Source organism: Antechinus flavipes, chromosome 2 (genome assembly GCF_016432865.1).
Source record: "Antechinus flavipes isolate AdamAnt ecotype Samford, QLD, Australia chromosome 2, AdamAnt_v2, whole genome shotgun sequence".
Lineage (NCBI taxonomy): Eukaryota > Metazoa > Chordata > Mammalia > Dasyuromorphia > Dasyuridae > Antechinus > Antechinus flavipes.
The window spans coordinates 482,795,836-482,823,154 of NC_067399.1; the positions used below are offsets into that span (position 1 = coordinate 482,795,836).

Sequence of the window (27,319 nt, forward strand, 5' to 3'; positions counted from 1 at the left end):
TGTAGTGGTACCTCAGAGTTGTCTTTTTTTTTTTTTTTGCATTTCTCTAATCAATAATGATTTAGAGCATTTTTCAAATGATTAGAAATGACTTTAATTTCTTCATCTGAAAATTATCTGTTCATCTCCTTTGACCATTTGTCAAATGGAAAATGGCTTGCAATCTTACAAATTTGAGTCAATTCTCAATGTATTTTAGAAATGAGGCCTTTATCAGAGCCTTTGGATATAAATGTTTTTTCCCAGTTTTCCATTCCCAAATTCCTTCCTTCTCCACAAATCTGAGAGGTAGATTATTTTTTGTTCTCTTAATTTGCTTATAGTATCATCCTTTACAGCTAAATCATTAACCCATTTCAATCTTAACTTGGTATAAGGTGTTGGTCAATGTGTAGTTTCTGCCATACTATTTTCCAATTTTCCCAACATCCTAACTTCCATCTTCTGCACATTCTACTATTTTTCAATGTTGTTCGTAAAATATAGCAACTAGAGCTGTCACAGTACTTTGTTTATGGTCAGATCCAGAGTAGAATACAATGAAATTATCTCCTTATTCATTCTAAAGGTTCTCATTTCAATGCAGCCTAGGATAGTGTCCATTTTTTAACTTGCCCAGATTGATTACAATCCATTAAAATGCTCAAATATCTTTCATACTAATTATTATCTTGCCATACCCCTTCATCTTGTGCTTTTGAATGCAAGTATAAAACTTCAAACCTAAATTAAATTAATCAAATTAAATTTGAATTTATTAATTTTGGCCACTTTTCCTATAGCCTGTTGAAGTATTTATGGATCATTACTGTCATCCATTGTTGTTAGCTCTCCTTCACAGCTTCATGCTACTGTCATCAATATTATTCAATATTGTATTGGAAATTCTTGCAAAAGTAATAAGAGAAAGAAATTAAAGAAATCAGAATAGGAAACGAGGTAATAAAACTTTTTGCAGATGATATGATATGCTTTTCAAATTCTGAAGACTCAAATAAAATGTTCATTGGAAGAATGATTTTAGCAAAGTAACAAAATATAAACTAAATCAACGCAAATCATCATTCTTATATATCATATGCGTCTTTTATAGCTGTGTCATTCACTCACTTGGCTCTTTTCAATAAGGTATTTCAGGCCAATTCCAACAGACTTGTGATAGAGAAAGCCATCTGCCTCCAGAGAGAATTATGGGAACTGAATGTGGATTACAACATAGTATTTTCACCTTTTTTGTTGTTGTTTTTTACTTGCTTGTTGTTTTCTTTCTCCTTTTTTCCCTTTTGATTTAATTTTTCTTATGCCAAATGATAAATGTGGAAATATATTTAGAAGAAGTGCACGTTTTACCTATATTGGATTACTTGCTATCTAAGGAAAAGGGGAGATGGGAAGGGAGGGAGAAAAATTTGGAATCTAAGATATTGCAAGGGGTGAATGTTCTTTGTGTGTATTTTGAAAAATAAAAGACTATTATTATTTTTTAAAAATAAATTTAAAAATAAGTATACCATCCATGTTACAATCCAAGCTATTGATAGCATTATAAATTAACAGTCTTTGAGGCAGGTATCTTTTCAGGAATAAGACTGTCATTTTTATGGTAAAGCCAAAAAAAAAAAAAAAAAAAAAGAGAGAGAGAGAACATAATTGGAATTCTAAATTCATGTCAAGTTACCTTTTCTTCTTCCATGTTTCTGATATTCTTAAAATATCTACATTTTTGACCTTTAATATAAGAAAAAAAGAAGTATAATGATGAATGCATTCTAATTCTCTTTTAGTCATCAGCTCCAATGATGAAATGTAGGAGCCTTTCTTCCCTAACTGGTGCATAAAACTCTATCTGCCTAATCACATTACCTCTTTTTCAGTGTTTATATGAATCATATGAAGAAATCTGTCTTACAAATTTCCAGTAAAGCGTTCTTCTGATCACTAAAAATTCTTTGAAGTCTGCCGATTAGCTCTGCAGTTTTAGACATTTTGCAGAAAGTGTTGACTATTCTAGTTTACTGATAGTGTCAGACTTCCAGGTACTATATTTTATTTCTTGACTGGGGCATATGGAGAAAATTACATGTACATTTATCCTTGCTAAATCTCATAGCAAGAGAAATTTTTGACTGGCAAGTTTATTTCCTAAGTCTGTGAAGTAAGACTAATGTACTTCTTTACACTTTTAAATCAGTGCTAAGGAATTCATTGTCCTCTAGTGAAGTCTTGATACTTACAAAAGGCTGGTTTGGTCACAAGTGACTGCCACTTTTTCATTTGATTATGGCAAGTAAAGCAAATCTCTGCTTTTCTAGGCAGATGAAATTCAGTTAAAAAAAAAAAAGTGGCCCATGGATCGTCATCATTCTGCCTGTCCTCCTCCTTTACTTTTAAAAATCCTTCTTTCATATTAAGAATTGCCCCTAGAATTGCCTGCTCAATCTGAAAGTGTGACCTTGTCAGTGGGAGTGAGTATAAGTGGTCAGGCAGAACCATTGCTACATATCTTTATTAATGGTTTCAAAAACTCCTAAAATAGTTTTGGTTATTGCATTTGTCTCTACCTTAGAGATTCACTTTCTTCAGACCTTTGAGTCTCGCTTAAGTACCTGGAATTCAACTGGAGACAATTTCACTTTTTTTTTTTACTTCAAAATTTATTGTCAGATTATAGTTCTATCCTGTTTAAACATACCACTTTAGCCTCCTTTAAAAAAAATTTGATATTCAAATATTGATCAAATGCAAGTTCAGATGGAAGTGATTCTTTAAACAACAAAATGAAGAAACCTAATGAAAATGTGCCTAAGAGATAATTTCCTTTAGATTGACAACTCTAAAGATTTTGTGACTCTTCTCTGTTAGAAGTTTGGATATTTTATTATTCTGATAAATGTCAAATCCATTTATTTTCATGTGGAGGAAAACTATTATTCACAAAAATAACACAAAAACATGCATTGGTAATTTTTCATCATTGTATTTATTATTTATTATATAATTACTTATTGATTATTTATTATCATAGATTTTTATAATATAAATATTTATAATTATAGATTATTTATTCAATAAGAAATCATTTTGTGGCTATTAAATGTAAGGCACAGTACTGAGCAATAATGATACTGAGACAAAAATTTTAAAAATTAGCATAAACTGATGAAATTTTATAAATTGAAAAAAGAGAATAAAAATTTCTTATTTCATATGTCATCCACTTCTGTGTGACAATAGTAATTGTCAAAGAGATATAATGAACCATTTTTTAATCAATCAGTAATTAGTAGGAAGAATTTAAAAATACAAATGGTAATCTATTTTTTTTTTAAATGGTGATTTCTAAAACTCTTTCAGTGGTGGCATTTGGATATTTAGTGAAGGCTCGAGGTAAGTATTGGTGAAGCCTTATTCCAAACTGTACCTAGGAAGATGAAGTGTAAATTAACTTAAAACTAACTGAAAAGTAATGAGAAAACTTCTCTTTCTTTAGTCTTAAAAGCAAAGATCAGGTGATTCAATTCACAGATTAGAGCCACTGAGTGAACAATTTCATTTCATGTACTGAGGAGTCATGGAAACAGTATCAGAGCTAATTTCATAATCAACTTTAGCACAAAGGCATTTATTTATACAATGATTTCCTTATACCTTTATGTATTTGAAGAGTATGTCAATTAAATGTGGTAAGCAATAAAAAGGAACAACAAATGAAAAAGTCCTTTGTCTTTACCAGTCATGGGGATCTTATTCTTTCTTTCCCCTTCAGTTCTTTGAGGAAGTAATATATTTAATGTGTTTGTTATTATTGGTAAAATGGTAAGTCACATCTAATCAGAAAGTATTTGGGGTGCTCTACATCCCAGCTTCTTTCTAACCCCATGGGAAGCCTCATAACTGATTGTGGAGATCATAAATTTGTTAATTATCAGTAAATATTTGATTTTTTAAATTTACATACCTATATAACTGAGGTCATGTAAAATTTTCTCATACTTAAAAGGGTTCCAAGTGGAAAAAGCTTGAGAAGCCCTGTTCTACATGATTCATGTTTCCTCCTTACCCTCCTCCTTCTCTTTCTTAAAGATGTGTTCATTTCTTTCCTAAATATATTTCTTAAGCATATATTCACTTAATTACTTTATTTTTTTGCTTAAAAATAATTCATAGTTTTTAGAGCTATTGTCATCATTTTTGATGATTTTGTCCAAGGAAATGTTATAGAACAAAGATTCTTATACTATTTGGTCCCTGTATGCCTACTTCTTCTAAACTGTAGTCTAGCTATCATCACTGTCCTGCCACATTAGATTTATATCATTTCCAGTAATTTAAATAGCTTTGAGGGAAATGTAAGTTCTTATGTAAGCCAATGGTTGCATTAGAAACATGAATAGACAAAGGGAAAAGATATAATTCTTTTTAAAAATCTTTCTTTTTATTCTTCTTAGGCAGATTTTTTTTCCTTTCCTATTTATCATTTTTAACTTATTTTGTCAAGAAAAATATGACATATATAGGGAATAAGTTTAATTCTTTATTTTCTTAGGTAGATGTTCCTATATTTAGTAAAGGAGTAAACTAGAAGACTTAAGGAAAATTGTTTCATTTCTAGACAAACTAGTGTCACTGTTTATCTATAATTCATTACATAATGACGCATTTAGGCAAAAAATATATTCATGTGGCATAAAAGAGAGATTCTCCAGTTTACTCTTAAATGGTTTATAGAATTTGACTTCCTTGAGGCAATATGGGATTCTTAGAGTTCTCTTTGCTTTATATACCTGATTTATCCAAATTTTTTCACTAAAATGCGATAAAATGAAAGAAGAAACTTCTAAGAATGTAATTTAGAAACCTTTCTAGAGTTAAACCATAAAGTCATTTAAACATAAAATAATTAAATCCCTTTGTTCTTCTGAAACCTAGTAAAATATTTTTTCTAATGTATCAGAATAACTAAGCCATATCTGATTCCTCCCTTTATTGCAAAGACAAGCATTCTTTTTCTTGTTTCAATTTTTGTTCCCTCTTAATTTCTGCAGTGGAAGAGGAAATATGTGAAGCATGTGTGCCCTCCCTGGGAAAGGAACAATTACATCAATTTCATCTCATGATCCATTTCCAAAATGAATGTTTATGCACTATTCATTTTTTTTTTTGGTGCATGCCCAATGTATAAAATATAGTATGACATCTATTCCTATACAATTTTACAGTATATTTATATATAGTTATGTATATACAGTATATAATAAAAAACTCCAAGTAGTTGCCTCATCACCCTGTTTTGTACCCAAAACAGCATAAGCTAGAGCAAACCCCTTTTCTAGAGATCTTGATAAAAGTAATTATGCTAACTATCCCAAAAGTTAATTATGCAGTGCTCTTTAGGTTATTCCCAAAGAACAATATGAGATGATTTTTAAAAATATAAGCCATTCTTAAAAATGCATTATTTATTATGTTTCAGGTGGATTATCCATGCTATGAAGTATGAGCTACAGATTCGTGGAGGGGACATGCCGGCCTTGGACTTATACCAACTATCACCTAGTGAAGTTAAACAACTTCTCTTAGATATTCTCCAGCCTCAACAGAATGGAAGGTAAAGAATAAAGTCAAGTCAACACACATTTATTGAGCTTCTATTGTGTTTCAGACACTGTGCTAAACACTGAGGGTGTAAAAAAGGAAAAAACAATCCATGTCTCAAGGAGCTCACGGATTAATTGAGGGAGGCAACATTCAAATAACTTTATACAAACAAGCAATATATTATATAAGTTGGAAATTATCCCCAGAGGAAAGGCATTAGCATTAAAGGAGATCAGGAAAAGTCTTCTTGTAAAAGAAGAGGTTTTAATTGGGACTTGGAGCAAATCAAGGAAGAAAGAAAGGCAGTTAAGGAGAGAGAGAATTCTAGGCATGAGAGATGTCTAGATTTTAAAACTGTCTTATTTGAGGAACAGCAATGAATCTAATGTTGGGCAGTGAGATAGTACAGTAGATAGAGTACCACCTGAATTCAAATCCAGCCTCAAACACTTACTGGCTATTTGACTCTGGGCAATTCACTCAGCTCTGTTTACCTCAAATAAATATCATTCATCTTTCTGTTTGTCTGTCTGTCTATTTATGTGTGTATGTTTATGTAAGTATATTCAAATATAAATACATACACAAACATGCATACATGTGTATATATATTATATTTGAACCTGAAGTTAATAGGGCACTACTTGAGTTTATTAAAACATGAGGATGGCGTGCTGTTACATGGGCTGTTCAGAACGGTGCTGTCAGAAAATCACTTTGATAGTTCAGTGAGCATAGAAGTATAATAAGAAAAGACCAGGGGCAGAGACCAACCAAAATGCCCCCACATTCATCCAGGTTTGAGTGGGGTAGGGGGAGAAGCAGAGAATGGTCTTGAGCAACAAAAGGCAGAGAGAGGAAAAGGAAATATCAAGTAGAAAGGAGGTAGAATAATTCTATGGAATTATTTTTCTTCAAACATAAATCAGAAACCTCCTACCTTGTATCATGTTGGTGTATTTTGTATCCCTGAGGAAACTCTAGGCCATGTGAGATTTAGAGAAATTTTATCTTAGAGAATTTTAGAGGAATTTTTAAATATGTATTTTTCTTTTTCTCTACTTAATAGTAGGCGCATAAGCTAAATATCCTCACTTCTTTCAATTGATTCATTTGTGTGCTCTGTCTGACATATACTTGGCCTTCCTGATTTCATTCATCTAGACACTGTTTGGCATATGAAAATTCTCCCTAAATTCTGGCCCCCAAATTTGAACATGATACTGTAATGCCGGAGACACTGAGGCAAGATAGAGATTAGAGAGTATTTAATATTTTTTTAAAAGGGAGAGATTTACTGGACCAGATGGATCCATGGTTTGGTACTAGGGCTGAATGAGACTATTGGTTCCCAAATTCCAGCAAACAATGAGAGTTCTCAATGACATATATACACATGGCTCAGACTCAGGGTGTAGACTGAGGCAGGGGCGGAGTCAGGGTGCTGAGAGCGAGAACGGACTCTGACAGGGTGAGGTGAGCCTCTAGAGAGGGATGACATAATGGGGAGAAGAACCCCGGAGATAGGGAGAGGTATCTTGATAAGATGGTATCTGACATTCTGGTAGCTTGGGATGGGGAAAGGCATTCTGATGTTCTAAAACATAAGATCTTTTATCCTTATCAAATATTCTGATAAAGAGGGAGGGGTGGTTTCACAGGACTGAGCAGAACAATTATATACTGAGTCAGGATAATTAGGGAAACTGAGTCAGGACAATAAAAGAGAACTGTGGCATAACAATACTCTAAATATGGTTTAACCAAAGAAGAGCATAGCTTTCATCTTATTTCAGGAAAGTATGTTTCTTTTGACGTAGTCCAAAATTTCATTGGCCTAATTGGCCGTCACACTATGCTGCTAACTCTTAGTGAGTCCACAGTCCACTGAAAAGTCCAGTTTTTTCCCAGACAAAATGATCTTTATTTGATCATTCCACCCACATCTTGTGCTTATGAAATGAATTATTTTTTAAATGCAAATGTTAAGGAGCAGTTAGGAAGTGTAGCATCTAGAGCATTGTCCCTAGAGAGAAGAGGACCTGACTTCAAATCTGGCCTCTGACACTTACCATCCTGGGCAAGTCACTTAACCCGAATTCTCTCAAAAAATGCAAATATAAAACTTTACTGTTGAAATTTCATATTAATAATCTCAGCCTAGTTCTCTAGTTTATAAAAATCTTTTGGGATCATAACTCTGTCATCCATTGTGTTTGCTATCCTTCCAATCTACCTGAAAATTTGATAAATAAGACATTGATGTCTTTTTCTAAGTCATTCTTAAAAATGTTAAACACCACAGGGTCAAGCAGAGATTCCTGGACCCCTTTGTCCATACCTTCATTTAAGTCATTGATGAGAAATGTGTTCAGCATAGGACTAGAGACTCACCAGAAATCTCTCTCCAAATTGATATTGCTAAATTAATATTTTATCAATTCCTCTTCTTCTCCAAAAAAATAATAATTAATATTATGACAGATCATTTAGGTCAATTTCCATGAAACAAACAAACAAACAAAAAATAAAGCATAAGAGTGATTGGGTCAAATATGAATGACTTCTTCATATGCTAATTAAAGCATGCCTATCATCATTGCTTCCATTATAATAATAGATATTATCTTAGTGCTATAATCTGTTACTTATCTATACTACATAGCTGTTTATCAGACTCCTAACACAATACAAGATGCAATCCATGCTATATAGTCATTTTATAGATGAAACTATCTCATAAGGAAAGGTTGGTTTTTTTTTTTTTTATTTCATTTGACTAAATTCCTTTGCATAAAATAAAAAAAAAATCCCTCTTATCACTTCTTATTCTTTAAAGAATTACATTATGATGTGCTTCTCATTTAGTTGCTATCTGAACAAACTTGTGTTTTACAGTTTATAATATCCACGATGGATGTTTTTTACATTTGGGAACTTTACAGATCATTACAAACTTCTTTGGAGAGAGGCTGATACATTTCTTGAAAGGGATGAGCCTCTCTAGTCTTCATTAGTCTAATAATCTTTAGATAAACACAGTACTCACCAGGCCTCTAGTCAAAGTCTTCAAAGTTGCTAGAACCCACTTCCTGACCTTATACTTCACTGCTTATAGTCTTCCAAAACCCAAGACATATACCACCACCATCCTGCTGCTCCCAGCACACACAAACATAATTGTGTTTTGGGGGACAGGAAAGAGAGAAGGAATCCATGAATGATTTTTGGCTCTTATAGTGCAACGTTGAATAGCAAGTTGTGTTGTAGAACTTAACTGTTCTGATAATAATGGCAAGTACTTGTAGTTAGATCATGAATGTTTTAGGTTGGTACAATGGATAAAGCACTGGACCTGGAGCCAGGAAGACTTATCTTCAAATTCAGCTTCAGATATTCATTGACTTTGTGGCCCTGAGCAAATCATGCATTAACCCTAATGTGAAATGAGAATAATACTAGTACTATTTCCTAGGACTTTTGTGAAGATCAAATGAGATGTGGTTTAGGACTCTATAAACCTTAAAGCACTATATAAATGTAGTTAATCATTATTATTATGATGCTCAGTGCTTTATCATTTGACCTACTACCAAAATCCTTCTTCGGTGCCTCTTCTTAGAATGGGGAAATCTCTAGTTCTTGCAGATTGCCTGCCAAATTAGAGTTCCAGGAACCTCTAGTCAGCAATAAAGATTTCATTAAATATCTTGATACAAAAGCTTTGTGCCTTTCATTTAAGGTCCAGCCCAAATGTAAAGAGATGCTTTGCCAGAAGATAGGTCACTGAGTTGTAAATAATTTTTTACAGCGAAACTTAGACCACCCAAGAAGAAGTTGTGGGAGATACCCACACAAAGGAAGGCAAATTCAAAGCATTAAAGTATATTACTGAGAATAACTATTTAAGCAACTAAAGGAGGAGATTCAGAGGTGCAATTGACTCTAATTGTAATACAAAGGAATAATAATAATGTGTTTATGTATTATTTACTTGGCACTTGAAGGTTTCCTCCCAATACAACTATCCTAGCTAGGGCAAGCATTCGTATCCTCATTTTGCAAATGGGAAAATTGAGGTTCAGGAAAGTAAAATGATTTTCTCAGTCAACATAACTAGTAAATATTAATTAGAATAAGTACTAGAACTCAGGTCTCCTGACTCCAGATAAAATGCTCTTTCTAATACACTATGATGTTGATTTTCTAGAATCAGAAGTTTTGCTGTATTTAGGCAGAACAAAACTATGCCAAGGTTTAAATCAAAAATATACTTGTACTGTTTGTTCTCTTTTATAATTCTGTATCTATGAGTATGATGTTAATAAAAATTGTTATGTTAATATTGCTTCCCTTTATTTAAAAATAGCAATAACCAAAAAACAATAGTTTAAATGTTCAGATCTTTAGATCATTTAGTGAGAGGCCAATTCCTTACTAAAGAATAACATTTCATCTACTAAATTTTTTAAGGTCTTGGGGATTTTTCTTTGTCTCCCATAAGCTCTGTTTTTACTATAAAATATTTATTGTTCCTAGGAACACATAGTAGATATGCATCATTGATGGATTTTTTCTTTTATTGCTCACCCTACTGGTACAGTTAATCCATATAGCAAGGCTAGTATTGGAGAACAAGTTTGCTTTTGAATCCTGAGCATTTTTCTTTGGTCTGCAGATGTTGGCTGAACAGGCGTCAAATCGATGGATCCTTAAATAGAACACCCATGGGCTTCTATGACAGGGTGTGGCAGATCCTAGAGAGAACACCCAATGGTATCATTGTAGCTGGAAAGCATTTGCCTCAGGTAAAGTCCTAATGTATTTATTAATGGGATCTCTCTTGTGAGGCAAGCCTTGTGAGATAAGATGTGAGCCTTAAATAAATGGTGCCATTCTTTTCCCCATCTACTGTATAAACTGCATAAATAACCTTTCTACTCCTAGAATTTTAAATTAATTTAAAGAAAAGTTTTCAGCTTTGCAGAAAAGAGGAAATATTGAAAAGCAGGAAATCTAGCACGTTATTTTGAGCTATTTTCCTCTGATCATAAATATTTTTCCGCTTTCCCTCCTTTTTTAAATTGGAAAATTCATTTTCCAAATGAACGTTGCGTACAAAATAGATCTGAAAGTTCTGTGTATACTCCATTTTTAAAAATAAGGTAGTATTTCATATACCTTAGATTTCTGTTTAAAGGAATCTTTTGGTAACTTTTCATAAAACAATCAGCTACTACTTAATTTATTCTTTTGTGTCTCTGGAATTTATAGCATAGTATTTGTTTAAAACAGGGAAAGCTTAATAAGATTTCTCTATTAATGAAAGGTTTCATCTTCTGATGAGGTAGGCATATGTGATAGAGACTGTGAATAAGAAACTCCTATTCCCTGGCTATAACTTTGTATTTGGGGACACTGTTAAACTATTTAAAACTCTTAGGATCCCTTTTCACTATATTGGAGACAAGACTGTCGAGTTTAGAACTTAGGTATAAATTCTCACTCCATAGTTGATGATAAAATGATGATGATGATGATGATGATGATGATGATGATGATGATGATATTATATCTGTATTGAATAATTATATTAGTAAAATAGAATACTATGTTTGGATGGGGGAAATTGCAACAAAACTCAATTTACTGAATCTCTGAATGTAAAGCAGTATGTATTTTTTTTCTTCTATGCTAGGTTACAATAGATTGGTATATTTTTTTTAATTTTAAAAATAAATTATGATACACTTAGCTTCAAGCAAGAAAACCAAAGAGATAGATATTTACCACTTTTTATGCTCCAAAATGAATTTTTATGCAGAATCTGCACTTGGCAATTTATTAATTATTTCTTCTATATCTCTTCCTGCTGTATGTTCATCTTTCTTCTCATGTAGTCATATTTTATATACTATTCTTATGACTCTTCATTTCCCATTCCTTCACATAATTCCAAATTTTAAAAATATTTCTCATTTTTTCATTATGATGCCATTGTAGCATTCCATTTTCATGGAATTGTAGTGAAAAATGTATTTTTTTCATGCACCAATTGTTGGATATTTAGGTTGCTTACAGTTATTTGCAATTACAAATAATGCTGCTAAAATTGTATTTGAATAGATTCTTTTTTTTTCTTTGAGATGACAATTTAAGGCATAGTCTGAATACTGGAATTATTAAGTCAAAGTTTCTATTTATTAGTGAGATTTTTATGTGCTAAAGAAAGCTTATGAATATTAATGCATTCAACACAGTATTATTTATTTGGTTGTTTTTGTTACTGTTCCCAGTCCTTAGTCACATTTAAGTAGAAAGTATTCTTCTACTCTGCACTAAGGCAGCTATTTCCTTCACCCAGTCCATATTCATGGATGTGTTCAGTAGAAATTGGTAGACCTGCCTTTCTTTCCATGTCCTCAGTTACTCCCAGAACTTTCCAGTAAATGAGGCAATTGTACTCAGCCTGTTCCTAAATTGAGTACTGTCTTTTCTGTCAGCAGGAATGCTATTTCTTTGCTGACTCCAGTTGCTGTAGTCACACAGTGTGCAGATTGACTTCGAAGAACCCAATTCATATGATAGCATTTTTCCTTTCAAGGAAATGGAGGTGGAACCAAGAAATACTCTTTTCTTTTTAAAACAATTTCCTGCAGAGCTCATAATTGTTACCAGGAATCCTATTGGTTTTCCTCATCTTAAATTTCTAGTACTTTATAAGGAATCTAGAGCAGAGTCAGTATAATACTGACATAACAACCCTGATGACAAATTGATTTAAAGGGGACTTTATACCTGGGTCCCATTTGAATAGAAAGTATATGCAAACTGCACCAGTAAGTTTGCTGTAAGTGATCAGAGAAAATGAGAATAAATCAATATATTTTGTTCGATCCAGTAATAGGTCTGCTTTCTGCCTAGATGTTTGTAAAGGAGGCTCAGCTCCAAATAGGGTAAATTTGAATTGTTTTCTACATTCATCTGATTTGACTTAAGAAGTAGAGGAAGACTCTGTTCCTTAGTCTTTTTCATATTTCAGATCCACCAATCCAGTACAGAAATATTTTTCATTTTGTTTCTCTGCTTATACGCTATTTCTGAAAATGAACCTATTTCTGCTTGCTCCTAACACATTTTTTATGCAGTTCATGTAGAAACAATCAACTCCTAGAATGAAGCAAATTCAGTGGTAGTGACTTACCAACAGAAGTTGAACTGCAAGCTCAATCTCTTCTCTTAATTCCAAAAACCAATAAATACCCAATTAGTTGCCTTAATTTTTAGGCCTTTTTTGTATATGGAAGCAGCTTTCTAATATTACCCTTTCTACTGAAACATTAATTAAATTGTAATTCTCTATCAGACATACAATTCCTGAATTGAAAGGGATTTGAGGTCCATCCCCAGGAATTTTAACTTTATCACCATGGTTAACAGATAGGCTTCAGAATTTGATGGCCATAAAATACAAGTCTGTTTTTTAATATCAAAAAATATATTCTCTTAAGTTTTCATGGAAAGAATAAATGTCGATTAGAGATAATGAAGCACCTTCATTAACTAAAAGCCATAAGAAAACAGTATGGAATTTTAATTTTTTTATTCTCTTTTCAGCAACCAACCCTGTCAGATATGACCATGTATGAAATGAATTTTTCCCTCTTGGTTGAAGACATTTTGGGAAATATTGACCAGCCTAAATACAGACAGATCATTGTAGAGGTTTGTACTAACAAATCCAGTATATAAATGAAGAGTTTTTTGATCTCACTAAAAGGCAAACAAATTTTTTTTAAAAAACGGAAAATAAGACCATAAAAAGTGACAAGCAAGAGAAATAATTTTCCTTTAGAGGAGAAAATTATGAATGCAAATTTCAAAGTGTTTTGAACTTTTTCATGAATTATGTCAAATGCACAAAGAATAAATAAAACAACATTAAATCAAGCTTTTCCGGGAAGGAAAGGCTTTTTGGTCACACATATCTGTCTTCTCAATAGCAAGCCCAGAAGGAATGTCTAACATGGTTCCTTACACTTTATAGGTTTATAGTAAGGAAATGTCATAAATATGACAAGAACAGTTATTTTAAAGTAATATATATTTATATAAATACACATAGATGTGATACCATTAAAAACATAATATGCTCCTTATATGCAATATGAGGAAATGGGTAAATAACAGAAATGTCAGCCTTGTTTTACCTCTCATTTAGGGAAATCATTATCCTGATTACTCCAGAGTCAGAACACATAATTGCTGAGTTTGTAGTGGATATGTCACTGCTCAGTGTGCCTTTGTCTAATATAATACTAGCCTTCTCCTTCATTCCATAGACTTTGGGGATATATTATTTCTGGAAGGATCTTCAGAAACCATCTAGTTTAATTCACTTTTTTTTCTTCCATAGAACAGAGAAGCAACTTGCTTCTTTCACAACAATGTAATATCAGTGGTAAATGGCAGAACTAGAATTCATATCCTCGTCTTTTAACTCAAAATTTAGCGGGGTTGTTTCCCTCCCCCCCACCCCCCATTCTGTTATGTTGTTTCAGTTAAGTTGTAGCTTTACCTCTCCTTCATAGACAGAAGCTGGGGAAGCCCCAGAAGGAATTCCAAATATGAAGTCCTTTTTTATATCTTCAACTCTTAATACCACCACACCAAGTGTCACAATGACCTGGAATGCTATATAGAAACATTTTGTGGACTCCATCAAAGTTCCCTCAAATGGTCACAAGGTATATTCCAAACACTGTTGCAATATTCATTTTTCCATCATTTAAACTCTGCTCCAGCTATAGGGGCTTTCAGGGTTCCCTCATTGGAAACCTTGAAATTCTGGGATTTGTTTTAATCATGTAACAATAATTTGTTGCTCTTGGACCTCCCTTTGTTACAGAGAAATGGTATCAGTCAGTGGAAACTTGGACTTATGTAAATGCTTTATTGACCCACATATTTCTAACTAGCATCTGTGAAGAATATCTAGCACTTCATTTTTATTCTGGTGCATTCCTCCTTTACATCCTGTGACACACAATGGCATTACTCTTCCCTTAGCCTTGTAGAAAGGCTACTCAAACAAGGGTCCAAAATGTTCTACTTCTATTGTTGCTTATTTTTATTGTAATGCTATTGGTATACCCTGAGATATTCTTCCTTACACCTAGTCCAGATTTTAGAGAAGAGACTTTTCTATTTTTCTGTCAGTGCGTACCCTCCAGCAATCTTCACCAACATCTAGTGGTTGGGATTCTGTGAACTTCTGAGTGATAATTGCCCTGCTTCCCTTCTGCTCCTCCCCTCAGATCTACTAATGTGCAGTGATTCTCATTTACAGCTCAGTTTCAAGGACACTTTTTCACCAACACTAATAAGCAAGTGTTCTAAAGATACATTACTTATCAAAGTAATATCCTAAAAATGGAGAGTTCCTTAAGCCAGCATTCCACTAAGCATTGTTTTCCCTGTTCCTAGCTGGATGCTACTGCTTTTCTTATAGACAACTTCCTTAACTACCATAACAATCAGTACAAATTAAAGAATCTCACAATTGGAAAGGACTTTGGAAACTAACTGGCTCAACCCATACCTAATTAGGAATCCCTAGTGCAACATTTTCATTAAGTTGTCATCCAATGTTTGCTTGAAGACCTTCAACAAGAAGAAACTTTCAGTTCTCACAATAGCTTATTCTACTTTTTGGCAGCTCTAATTTTTGGAAAGTTTTCCCTCACCTAAAATTGCCTCTTTGCAGCTTTCAATATTCCTCTTTTTGCCTTCTAGAAAGAAGCAGAGCAAATCTAATCCATCTTCCATGAGATAGCCCTTGAAATATGTAAAGACACCTATTTTATCCCTACTAAATCTTTTCCAAATTCAGCATTTCCATTTCCTTCAGCATTTCTTTGACCCATATCATAAGCTTATGACCATTTACCATCCAGGTTGTCCTCTGATTTATCAATCGGTGTTACTCATAACTAAATTCAAAATTAAATATACTTTGTATGACCAACCGTGGCATATATACTGTTACTCTCTTAATGCAACTTAGAATCATCTTAGCATTTTTAACTACCATGTTACACTATTGGCACAAATTTAAATTGAAATCCACCAAGACCTCAAGGCATTTTAAATAGATGAACAACTACTGACTGTGCCTACTCATCTATATCATATGTGTGTGTGTTAAGCTAATTTTTATATATGTCAAGTTCATTTTTGATACCATGTGTTTATCCTAGTTAGACTCCATCTTATTTATATTCAGCCCAATATTGTATCCCATCAAATTCTTTTTGAATCTTGATTATTGTCCAACACATTACATATGCCTCCTCTGTGATCTGTAAGTCTGATAAGCGTGCCATTTATACCTTTATTCAAGCCTTTATTTAAACAATAATTATTCCAAGGCAAATCATAGATCCCTGGGGACACTACAAAAGAGGGAAGCACTCCCAAATTTGAGCATTACCACAAATCTGAAATTGTAATATTAATAAATTGTTTCTGGGGCAGCTAGATGGTGCAGTAGGTAGAGCACCAGCCCTGAAGTGAGGAAGAACCTGAGTTCAAATCTGACCTCGGACACTTAACACTTGTGTGACCCTGGGCAAGTCACTTAATCCCAATTGCCTCAGAAAAAAAGAAAAGGAATAAATTGTTTCTGGTTCTTTTCATTCAAATAATTCCAAGACCTCTTAATTGTGGTAATATCAAACTCACATCTTTCCATTTGTTCATAAGAATAGCATGAGAGACTTTGTGAAGTTTCAGACTGCTAAGTTTTAGATAAGTTGCAATCTATATTGATGAAATGAGTGTCCATAATGGCATTCCTGGCACTAATAAAAATCAGTCTGAGCAAAAAAAAAAAAAATACATTAAGAAATCAAAAATAGAGAAAGAATATCATCAAAACAATATACCATGAGAAGCACTTGAACAATGAAAAGGGATTCTTAGCTATCTTGGAGAAAAGATCAATGAAGGGATAGGGTGGGATAATACTCATGGGCAACAGAACACCAGAACTGATTAATCTTTTGTTTGTTTGTTTTACCTGTGAAGGGAAATGGCTTTCACACTGAAAAGAATTTGTTAAATTTTTGGTTTTCTATGCCCCTAACATGCTCCCGATTTACCATTTAACCTCAATAAATACAAAATAAGCTTGACTGGCATGTCCTGTCCTTCATGAAGTCTCACTAAGCTTTTGGTGATTCCCTTTTCTTTTTATAGTTAAGTAATCCTCTCTTTAATAACACACTTTAGAATTTCACCCAAAATCCTGAGCTCACTGACCTGTAATGTAGTCAATTTGCAAAATCCACTTTTTTTCTCTACTTAAAAAATCTGAATGTCTTTTTAAAAATATTTGTCTTTAAACCACTTTTAAAGTGGTGCTTTTGCAGCACCATTTCCATTTTCCTTGGTCTTTCAAAGACTACTGACTATCAATTCACATCTGCCATTTCTCTGGTACTCTGGGAAAAAGTTTGTGTGGCTTGGTGACTTAAATTCATCAAGACAATACCCAGGTACTCACTATTATTTCATTATTTGTCTTGAATTTCAAATCCCTATTCATCATTTTTATTCTATCCTTTTCAATGTGAAAACAATTTTCCTTCACAGAGAAAACAAAGTAAGAATTGAGCAGTTTTTCTGTCCTTTACCCTCATTGATCTTCTTTTCTCCACAATAATTTAGAATATCTTTGTGTTGCTCTAGTATTTCTCATGATGTTGTTAAAGGACTGTTTTTTTTTTTTGTTTTTTTTTTTTTTTTTGTCGTTGTTGTGTTTTGGGTTGGGGTTTTATTTACACACACACACACACACACACACACACACACACACACACACACAGACACACAGAGACATTTTTTTAAAATACAAAATCTGATTTTTCAGTGTCAGGAACCCCCAATCTGTATTCCAAAATCAACAAAATTGATCTACTATGACTTTGCGTTGAGCCAACTTCTTTAATGAAGCAGTCTCCTTCCACTCAACCTTGTTTAACTATCTCCTTGTGCCTTGAACGTATTATTTGTTGTGCCCAATAAGCATTTGTTAAATTGAATTCAATTGTCTGTGTCAAAAGGCACTGAAACCTATTGAATTTGTCACCTTTTTGAAGTCACAAGATGCCCTCAAAAGCCTATGAAGTGTTCTTACACTGTACAGATGACTAGTCTCTAGGTCCTAGAGTTTACTATACTTTATTCAGTTTCAAGGGAACTTGTTTTCATGTTGGTTTGAGAAAATTAAAAATTTCTCCAAAGTGAAAGGACTTAATGATCTGCATATAGGGCTAGAAAAATTTCCCAGGTGGCCCTTTAGAACTCTGCAGATAATCTCATAAGATGGCCCATTTCTGAATATCAGAAATCAGAAAAATGCATCTGTAACAAGTGTTTTTATGTGGCACACAACAGAATCAATGTTTTTGTCTTTTCTAGCTATTAATGGTTGTATCAGTTGTACTGGAAAGAAACCCTGAGCTAGAATTTCAAGATAAAGTGGATCTGGATAAACTAGTTAAAGAAGCATTTAATGATTTTCAGAAAGACCAGAGCATACTAAAGGAAGCTGAAAAACAGGTAAGTAAAATAAATAATTTTGGAGGGCATTATGTCATACAAACTCTTGATTCCTAAACATTTTAATCCATGAAACAGACTCACAGATATGCTGGTAGAATGCTTGTTTTAAATGGTCTTTAATTTCAATGTGTGTTTTCCTATTGAAGAAAGGAAAAATTAGCATCATTTTATATGTAAACAATAGTTAGTTGGGAAACCCTGAATAAAGCCATCTAAAATGAAGAAAAGTTCCTTTATGTTTAGCTATCACAGTTTTTTATTATGCAGAAGAAGTTTGGGGAGACTGTTAAATTAAATTCTGGGTGATAGGATGTTAGGAACCGGGAATTTCTTCTTTCATTGAACATAACCTCTTTGAGCCTCTTCTTTTAATATGCTTAGTACTTAACTGCAGAAATTCTACCCAAGGAAACACAAATGATCAGTGACAGGAAACCACTGCAAATATAATGACTTATCTTTGCTCTGTAGACTTCTCAGCAACATCAGAAGGCAAGAATTTGAGAAATAATAACAACAGTAATAGCCAGCAGGCTTATGTCTTGACTTCCTTCAAGTCCCAGCTAAAATCTCACCTTTTTAAGAAAGTGTTCCCCAATTCCTTTTTATTCTAATGCCTTTCCTCTGTTGAGTATTTCCTATTTAAACTGTATACAGCTTGTTTGCACATATTTGTATGTTGTGTCTTCTTTATTAGGTTGTAGGCTCCTTGAGGACAAGAACTGACTTTGATTTTCTTTATATCCCCAGCACTTAACACGGTGCCTGGCACATAGTAGATTCTTAATAAATACTTATTTGAAGACTGATTGTATAAGTGGTCCTCTCCCCTCTCCCAATCTAGGTTATTTTCATATTGATTCTCTCAGTCCCTTATAAAACCAAATTGTTTGCTTGCTGTTTTGCAGGATGATATGACTTCCTTTTACAATACTCCACCATTGGGGAAAAGAGGAACATGCAGTTATTTGACAAAAGTTGTGATGAACCTGTTGCTGGAAGGAGAAGTCAAGCCAAGTAGTGATGACCCCTGTATAGTTAGCTAACAGAGTAGAAGGTTCTTCATTTAGCTAGGTCACATTTTTTTCAGTATTAGTTTTGACAGACATGTTTCCTTTGAAGCTTAATCCCAAACAATCATGTATCTATTTACTTATTGCCAGTGAGATCTTTATCATACCACCACTTGAATTATTTGGGATACTGCATGGAACTGCTAGTTAGTTTTAGAGTTAAACATTTAATCAACAAAAATATACTTGAGCCCATCTTGACAATAGTTATTTTCACTGAATGGCAGAAACCATGTAGCTTGAAATGAAACTGCACGTTGCATGATTATACAATTAATGAAAATGAAACTTTGATATGATATTAAGTTCCCTGAGTTTATGGTCATAATTAAGTATTGTGCCAACTGAACAGAAAGCTTACCCAAGAATTTTGTATGGATATTAAAAGAATTTGTGAGAATGATTAACTTTTCTTTTACCCATTAGAGCATTATTATGTTAGATGTTAATATAAATTTAAAATCAGAGTGAGGTAACATTATTTTGATGTCAAAGGTAACATCATTAATCATGTATGAGTACACAGAAGCTATTGTAAAATTACTTTGGAAAATGAATGTGATTTCATATTTGTATTGTCTAGACATAGGAGAAAGAATTAAACACAAAGTAATCATGAACCTGTATTTTCCAAAATATTCTCCTTAAGTTTTGATTGTATTTAGAATTTTTGTGAAGTTCACAAGTTTGTTTAATTATGGAATCCCAAATCCAGTGTATACTGGTTAAAAATCAAAACTCATTAAAATAGTTTAGTGTTTAATAAATTAAAAAATAATAGTGTTTAATAAATTACTTTCAGACAAAATTCTGTTTCATGAAAATCTTTGTTAGAACTAAGTATTTTTATTTATTTGATCATGATTGTAGATGAAAGGTAATCAGTCCTATATGTTTAAATTCATACCAGCATAACTCATTTTACCACCAATTCACATTAGCAGAACCCATTTCTGTCTTCCAATCTTAGACACTAAATATGTTAAACAAAGAAACAAAACAAAACAAAATTATACTATCCTACCAAAATTATCTTAACCGGTGCCTTCTTAAGTATATAATAGATATTTGAATTGTATTAAATTATTTCATTCTTAAACGCAATGCATTTGTCAAAATAAATAATAATGGGTTGCATTTTTAAAAAGTAGGACTTGAGAGAAGTGATTGGCAAATCACTATAACCATATAACAATTAAGTGGAGAACCAGGAAATTAACCAATTTACATACTTTTCTTAGAATTTAATTTTAAAAGACCATAGAGATTTTTTTTTTCTAAATCCCTTATTTTGTTAGTAAGGGAACTGAGGCCCAGAGTTTATTTCTGGAAAGTCCAGAATATTTTCTGCTAAATGCTTTGTGAAATTTAAAGGAAAGTTAACCATGTTGATATTTTAAAATAGATATGTGATTGGCTAAGCAGAGTCCCCAAGTAATATCAGATATTAATAAATGTACATTTTTTGAATGGCCCATAAGAGATGAAGTCGTAGGGTTTTATTTTCTCCCTAACTAGTTGTTTAAATGTAACATGTTCAATATTCACTACCATAAAGAAGAGATTTTCTTATTGTATTAAACAAGCAGTTTTGAATGTATGCAACATATACATCTACATTGTATGTTTGTGAAGTTAAGAATTTACTGCCTTAAGAGATCTCAGTTGATATCAGTAAACCTTAAGAATCATATCTCTCAAAGTCAAAATATACATCCTAATTAGAGAGGAGGATGATAGAGGGGGGAAGAACATAGGAATCTTCTGAATTTTTAGTCTTATTTGGTCTATGGAATCAAAATATTTTAATAGCTGCACTAGAAATTGAGTGAAAATATTAGCATGACAAGATTTAAATCTGATTTAGAGTTTTCTTCTACTTCCATGACAGATTCACTGAATAATTGTTTACTTTAAGAATAATACCTGTTAGAATCTCCTGAATGAATATCAACTTCAATAACACTTTGATTAGTATCACACAAGAAAATTATGGTTTCTCCTACATTTTCCATCATTTTACCTAATACTTCTCAATGTCACATTTCAGTTTCTAAAATCAAAAGTGTGAGATATGTTTACCTATGTTGTTAAGGTCATTTGTATTGTAAATGATCAGCTTGTAGCTCATCATGAGATTGCTCAGAAACCTGTTTTAAAAATTATTTTTAAAGGCTTAAAAATATGTTTTCCCTTCTAAGGATAATATAAAACCTATACCAAGAGTTAAGGTAGGTGTTGTTTAACTAAATTGACAAATTTGAATTAAGAGAAAAGAAAGTGCATTTCTCATATCCCTTTTCTGCTCCTTAGTGGCAGGCAGGATCAGACTAAGCTGTATGTCCAAGTTTGATTGTCCACCCCTGAAGATTAAATTCCCTGAATTATAGGATAGACCTATAGCAAAAATGAGCTGGTTTATGCAAAAGGACTTTGTAAACATAAAAGAAAGCTATTTATCTGTTCATCTCCATGCACATAAGCTATTTCTCACCTTTTTAATATGATCTCATTTTCTATGAAATCCATTTCAAGTTTAAATCAAATATAATTTCAATACTTCAAACTTTTCAACCCTACAAAATAACTATTGTTTCAAGTTGCCTCAAAGAAATAATAAATTTGTCTCCTTTCATAGACCTATGAATGAATGCATTTATCTCATATTTTCACATAATCCTACAGCGTTCACTGTGTTTCAACCCCAGTTTATACAATATTGTATGAGATGAGATGACTTCTGACATGTAAAGTGACAAGAGGGAACATCATAAGATAGAGACTCTTAAAGCCAATAAAGGTCCAGGGAGCTGTTTACATAAAGAAGGAGAGCTGGAATTTGTGGGACCCAGAATAATAAATGCTTTTTTATCTGCAGCAACTTTCTCTCTCTTTATATAATAATGTCAAGAAATATAGCTACCCTAATAGAAGAACAGATTACAGCTATAGCTTCCTAAAAACACTCAGGGGTCCCAGAAAGTACTAGAATTCACAGGGTATGTATATTTTAGTCTCTTTTATTAAACCCATAATAAAATGAAAGTGAAGAAGCTCAATCATGTTAGAGTTACTACAGGTACTCAATGTAGCATGTTAATGTGCTGAAGTCTGAGGGAAGACAATTAATGCTTCTGTCTTGCTAGGATCACCAGTGTGAATTTGCCAGAGTAGCATGCTTTAGTGTCAGTTGGGATTCAAATACTAGGTGACTCATTAGTGAAAATGATTAGTTTCAAATGGAATATAGATCATTCTGAGAAGCATTTGCTTTTCACATCTGAAGGTACTATTAAAAAAAAAAAAACTTTCATGCAAAGAGCTTCTCTGGTTCCTTCAGTTTACACAACTAGGTCTTGATGGAGAAATTGCAGGGGACAAACGCCTAGCTGATGACCTGAGAATTTGGCAGTAAAGATAAGTTTCCAACTTGGTGAGATTTACTACTATCTTCTCTGAACTGGAAAGAACATCCTACTTTTAGGATAAGATGAATCTGAGCTGAAGTAGCCTGCTTTGGGTTAGTTCCTTGCTTTCTTTTCAGTTTTCTCATAAGAGGCAATGTTTGAAGAACTCTTTGATTAGTTCAGTCATTTTCAGTCATGTCTTCATGACCCTATTTGGGCTTTCCTTGGCAAAAATACTGGAGTGGTTTGCCATTTCCTTCTCCAATTCAGGAAACAGAGTTAAAAACAGATATGAACTCAAGATGATGAGTCTTCCTAACTCCAGGCCCACTACTCCATCTACTATGTCAACAACAACAATTTCATTTTGCTCAAAAGATGAGGCATTGTCTGAAAAACTATTGATTTTTGAGAATCCAATTTACTATTCAATTTCTTCTATGTCTTTTTGCTCTCTAACGCTGTGATAAAAGACATGAGTTAATATTTCATAATTGACATTATTTTATGGCTTAACAGGTGAGGGTTTGCCAAGAAAGGTCTCAATTCTACTAATTTAAAAAAAACCCTCATTAGCAATGGATACTCCTCCACAAGTACAGATCACAACACAGTCTTTTCTTCTTACATGCTGCAATTCTTGTCCATGTCTGCCACAGGACTACTCTAGAGAATCCTTCCAATTTGAGAAGAGATCTTTCTATGGTTCTTAGAATATTTTGTGACCACTAGGGCAACAGTCAATCTTTCCATCTATCATATCTATTTTTACTTCATAAATAGTCCTCTTCCTTTTCTCTCATATATGTCTGATGCCAATTAGATATGATTGGTTAATATCTAATAATGTTTGGTCTGCACATGATTGTTTGCCTTCATGGGTCTTCTTCCTGCTACCTATCTGTGAGAAATCCTCAGGACTTAATTTCTTGCCTCTCACCAGCCATCACCATACTCTCCTCCCTTTCAGATCCCCAATAAATGTTATCCTTATTTCTTCATTAGAATGTAAATTCCTTAAGGGCAGAAAGTGCCTAATTTCTTCATAGTTGTATCTCCAGTATTTAGGACCATGCCTAACACAGAGAAATGTTAAGACATGTCAATGAATGTTTTATCTATTCATTTATCTATCTTTTCACTCTATGAACTTATAATTCTTATGGCATCAAATATCATTATTTTATGCTGCTACATTTGACACACACAAAGGATTCAGTAAATGTTTGTTGTTGATTGAAATGTAGCATAAATAAGCATAATAGGTGAAATGTCTGAACATTTGAAAAAAAAAAAGGAAGACTACTATTCTCTCAATTTTTGGTCTGCCTCAGAATCTTCTGTCAAACTTTGGAAAAGTTAACTAATTTTTGAGACCCGGAGGCCTCCAAAATGAACAAGAATCACTAGAATGAGAGGCGGCAATGGGTTATAGTTTCTAAGTCATTTAAGCAACAAGATATCAGACTAGACATTTTGTCTGGTTCCCATCACCTCTCAGACCTCCCCAAAATTGAAATGATGTGCCAAAGACAAAGCAACTTGAACTACTTCCATGTTTTACAGCATCCAGAATCCAAAAGAAAGTTTTTAAAAAGTGCCCCAGGAACTGGAGGTCACTAATTTTGAGCTCACTTAGTAACTCTCCTTTAATTTTCATGCTACTAGCAGCCAGGTCACACTAGCAGAAAAAAGGTAATGATGGAAGCTTGCATAGAAATCCACTCCTGAACCTTATTCCCATACTTTTTTCATGAACTGCAAAAGTTTTCTTGAGCAAGGTTGGCTTTGCTTTCTGGGAGCCCCTTAGGAGAAAAGCCTAATGGGAAATGCAAGCAGCAAACACCATCATTGCAAAGCTTTGAGCTGCCAGTATTTAGGAAAGCAAGTTCTGAATTGCTGTTACTGGACCAGAGAATTAGGAAATAGAGAACTAAGGAACAGAGAAAAGGATAGATCTCTGGCATAAGACACAGTGCATATGGGGAGTTGTGCCATACTCCACCAACGCTATAGGAAAGAACATAGCATCCATCTGGGGTTAATTTTGACCATCCAGAAGTCAGTTGGGGAAGAGACATCAACTAGTGAGCAATGAATTTCCCACTGTGGGAGGAGGCTCAGATGTTTTGAGGTCTAGCCCTCAAAGAAACCATAATGAGAAGGGAGGGAGTCAAGAAATGAATAATAAGGAAAACAAGGAAGGAAAAAAAAACAAAGTATTAAGGATTTCAGAAAGAAGAAATATCAAAGATCTTGAACATAAACAAATAGAAAATAGATCAATTTTTAAAAAGTAATAAAAGGAAACTAGTAAATGATCTAGTAAATAAGCTCAGACATCTGTGAATAAATAATATAAAATGAAGGAAAATGAGCCAGAACTTCATAAGTCAGAGAACACTGTGTTTTTTGAGAACTTAGAACCATTACACACTGTTTCTGAATTTAAAAAAAAAAAAAAAAAGCAGAAAAGAAGAAATTGAATCTGCAATATCAAGGATCCCGAAAGAAACAAAAGAGAACAGTAGATTAATAATAATGCTAAGATATAGAAGTAAAGGATACCTTACAAGAAGAAAACCAAAAACCAAGAATATTAAAAGAAAATATATTCACTACACAAGCAAAACATACTGCCCTTAAAGACGGGATACATTAAAAGACCTAAGGATCATAGGTTTCTCAGAAGAATACAAGAAAACAAAAATCTTTGCACTATAGTGAATGAAATAGTTGAGAACTGCCCAGAACTTCTGGACATAAAAAATAGAATTTCATTTGAAAGAATTCACAAAATGCCTCTAGAAACAAATAAACTTCAGCAAAAGGTTGCAAACTCCTAGATATATAGTAAACTTAATATTTCAATTCAGAAACAACAGTATTTTCAAGTCATCAGGAAAAAGAACTTCAAATATAAAAAGAAGGACATTCAAATAACTCAAAATTCTTCCACACTCACTAGAAAAAGGAGAAGGGAATGGAATAAGGTATTCCAAAGAGCATTGGAATTGCAGTCTCAGGTGACCAATCTTGCAAAACTGAGCTTAACCATATAGACAAAAGATGGACATGCAATAAAAAAGAAGAGTTTGAAACATGCTTAGAAAGACCTAGGTGAAAAGAACTTAATATTTTTTATAACCTGAGCTCCTTTGGCAGTCTGTTGAAGCCTATGGTCCCCTTCTCACAATAATATTTTTCAGTGAATAAAATAAAATGCATAGGTTTGCAAAGGAAACCAACTATGTTGAAATATGTCATTAAAGTATTTTTATAAAAAAATTATGGATTCCAGATTAATAATCTTTTTAGGAGAAGTACCTATGTTGATGAGTTCAGATCTAAATAAAAATAAGTAAATTTTTTTAAATCTGGAAAATGGGAGTAAAAATGTAAATGGTGTTTATGAAAGTAACTGATGAATGATTATAGCCATTTGATGAAAGCATAAAGCTCCAAATTCTAACTTGGCAAAATTAGCTTTGTAGGCACATACTGTAGACTGAAGGCTTTACACAAATTAATAATACAAGTGATTTTTCAACTTCAACAGAAAGGGAAGTAAATATCTGAAAGTAGCAAAGTCAGCAGTTGGTTAAGTGGTTCTCTGAGATGCATCAAGGATGATGCCATTAATTTTCTCAGCTGTGGAGGAGGATCCTGACACGATTCCTTCTGCTTTTGGCTCAGAGCCCTATATTCTCGATAGGAATGAGGTTGGCAGCTATTTCAGCAAAACAACATTTAACCAAAGAAATAGTCTTTAAAATCTTCCCAATGGAAAACTAAAACAATAAGAAGTAGTGGGGGGAAAAAAACTCGCTAGGAAACAGGAGACCTGGGTTCCAGTCCATTACTCATTAGCTGTATGACCTTGAACAATTTGCTTAAGTCTCTCCAGGTCTGGTTCCCCTATGATTAAGGGAAGATTGTTAATATTTCTATAGCAATTTACAATTTACAAAGCATTTTCCTTATAGAAATGTTGTAATAAAGGTCATTCTTTCATATTTTGCCCACTTTAGAGTTGAGGAAATTGGGAAGCAGAAAGAGGTGCCCAAAATCACCTAACAAGCTTGGACTCAAGCTCCAATCTGATCCCACATCTACCCTTCTTTACACTCCTTCATGTTATCCCTGTTCCCCTCTATCCCTTAGGCATCCCCCATTGCACATCTATCTCTACATAGGTCAAAGAATTGTGGTGAGAAGATATTTATTTTAAGCATATAGTGTTTTGAGGATCTATCTTAGTTGTGGAAAACTCTTTGAACAAAAAGTATTTATTGATGAATGATCTCTAATATATATTTATAATAATATATATAATACAGTATACATTACATGTAGTTAATTCTGTTATATGTTCAGTTACATATAACAATATGAAATAAGTAATAAAGGGACAAGGACTGAACCTGTAAATTCATTGCTATGAGAAATGCTTAGGGTACTAAGAGGGTGACTTGCCCAGGGTTGTACCACTACAGTGTATCAAAGGCAAGATCTGAACTCAAGGTGTCTGGTCTTTTAGGTGGATCTTCTACTCACCATATCAAAACTTCTTAAGATTTAATTCCTTATGTAAAAATAAACAAGCACATCTCC

At 33.2% G+C, this 27,319-nt stretch overlaps 1 protein-coding gene across 5 annotated transcripts in view; it reads left to right on the forward strand.

Moving 5' to 3' along the window:
* PHKB (phosphorylase kinase regulatory subunit beta) overlaps nucleotides 1-20,106 on the forward strand; it is a 234,724-nt gene extending 214,618 nt beyond the window's left edge. For all 5 annotated transcript variants that reach the window (XM_051979792.1, XM_051979793.1, XM_051979796.1 and 2 more), the window contains 5 exons: nucleotides 5,474-5,608; nucleotides 10,277-10,406; nucleotides 13,216-13,323; nucleotides 18,082-18,222; nucleotides 19,134-20,106. In XM_051979792.1, coding sequence (XP_051835752.1) covers nucleotides 5,474-5,608; nucleotides 10,277-10,406; nucleotides 13,216-13,323; nucleotides 18,082-18,222; nucleotides 19,134-19,271 — 652 coding nt within the window. In that variant the 3' untranslated portion in view covers nucleotides 19,272-20,106. The remainder of the gene's footprint in view (nucleotides 1-5,473; nucleotides 5,609-10,276; nucleotides 10,407-13,215; nucleotides 13,324-18,081; nucleotides 18,223-19,133) is intronic.
* The last annotated feature ends 7,213 nt before the right edge of the window (nucleotides 20,107-27,319 follow it).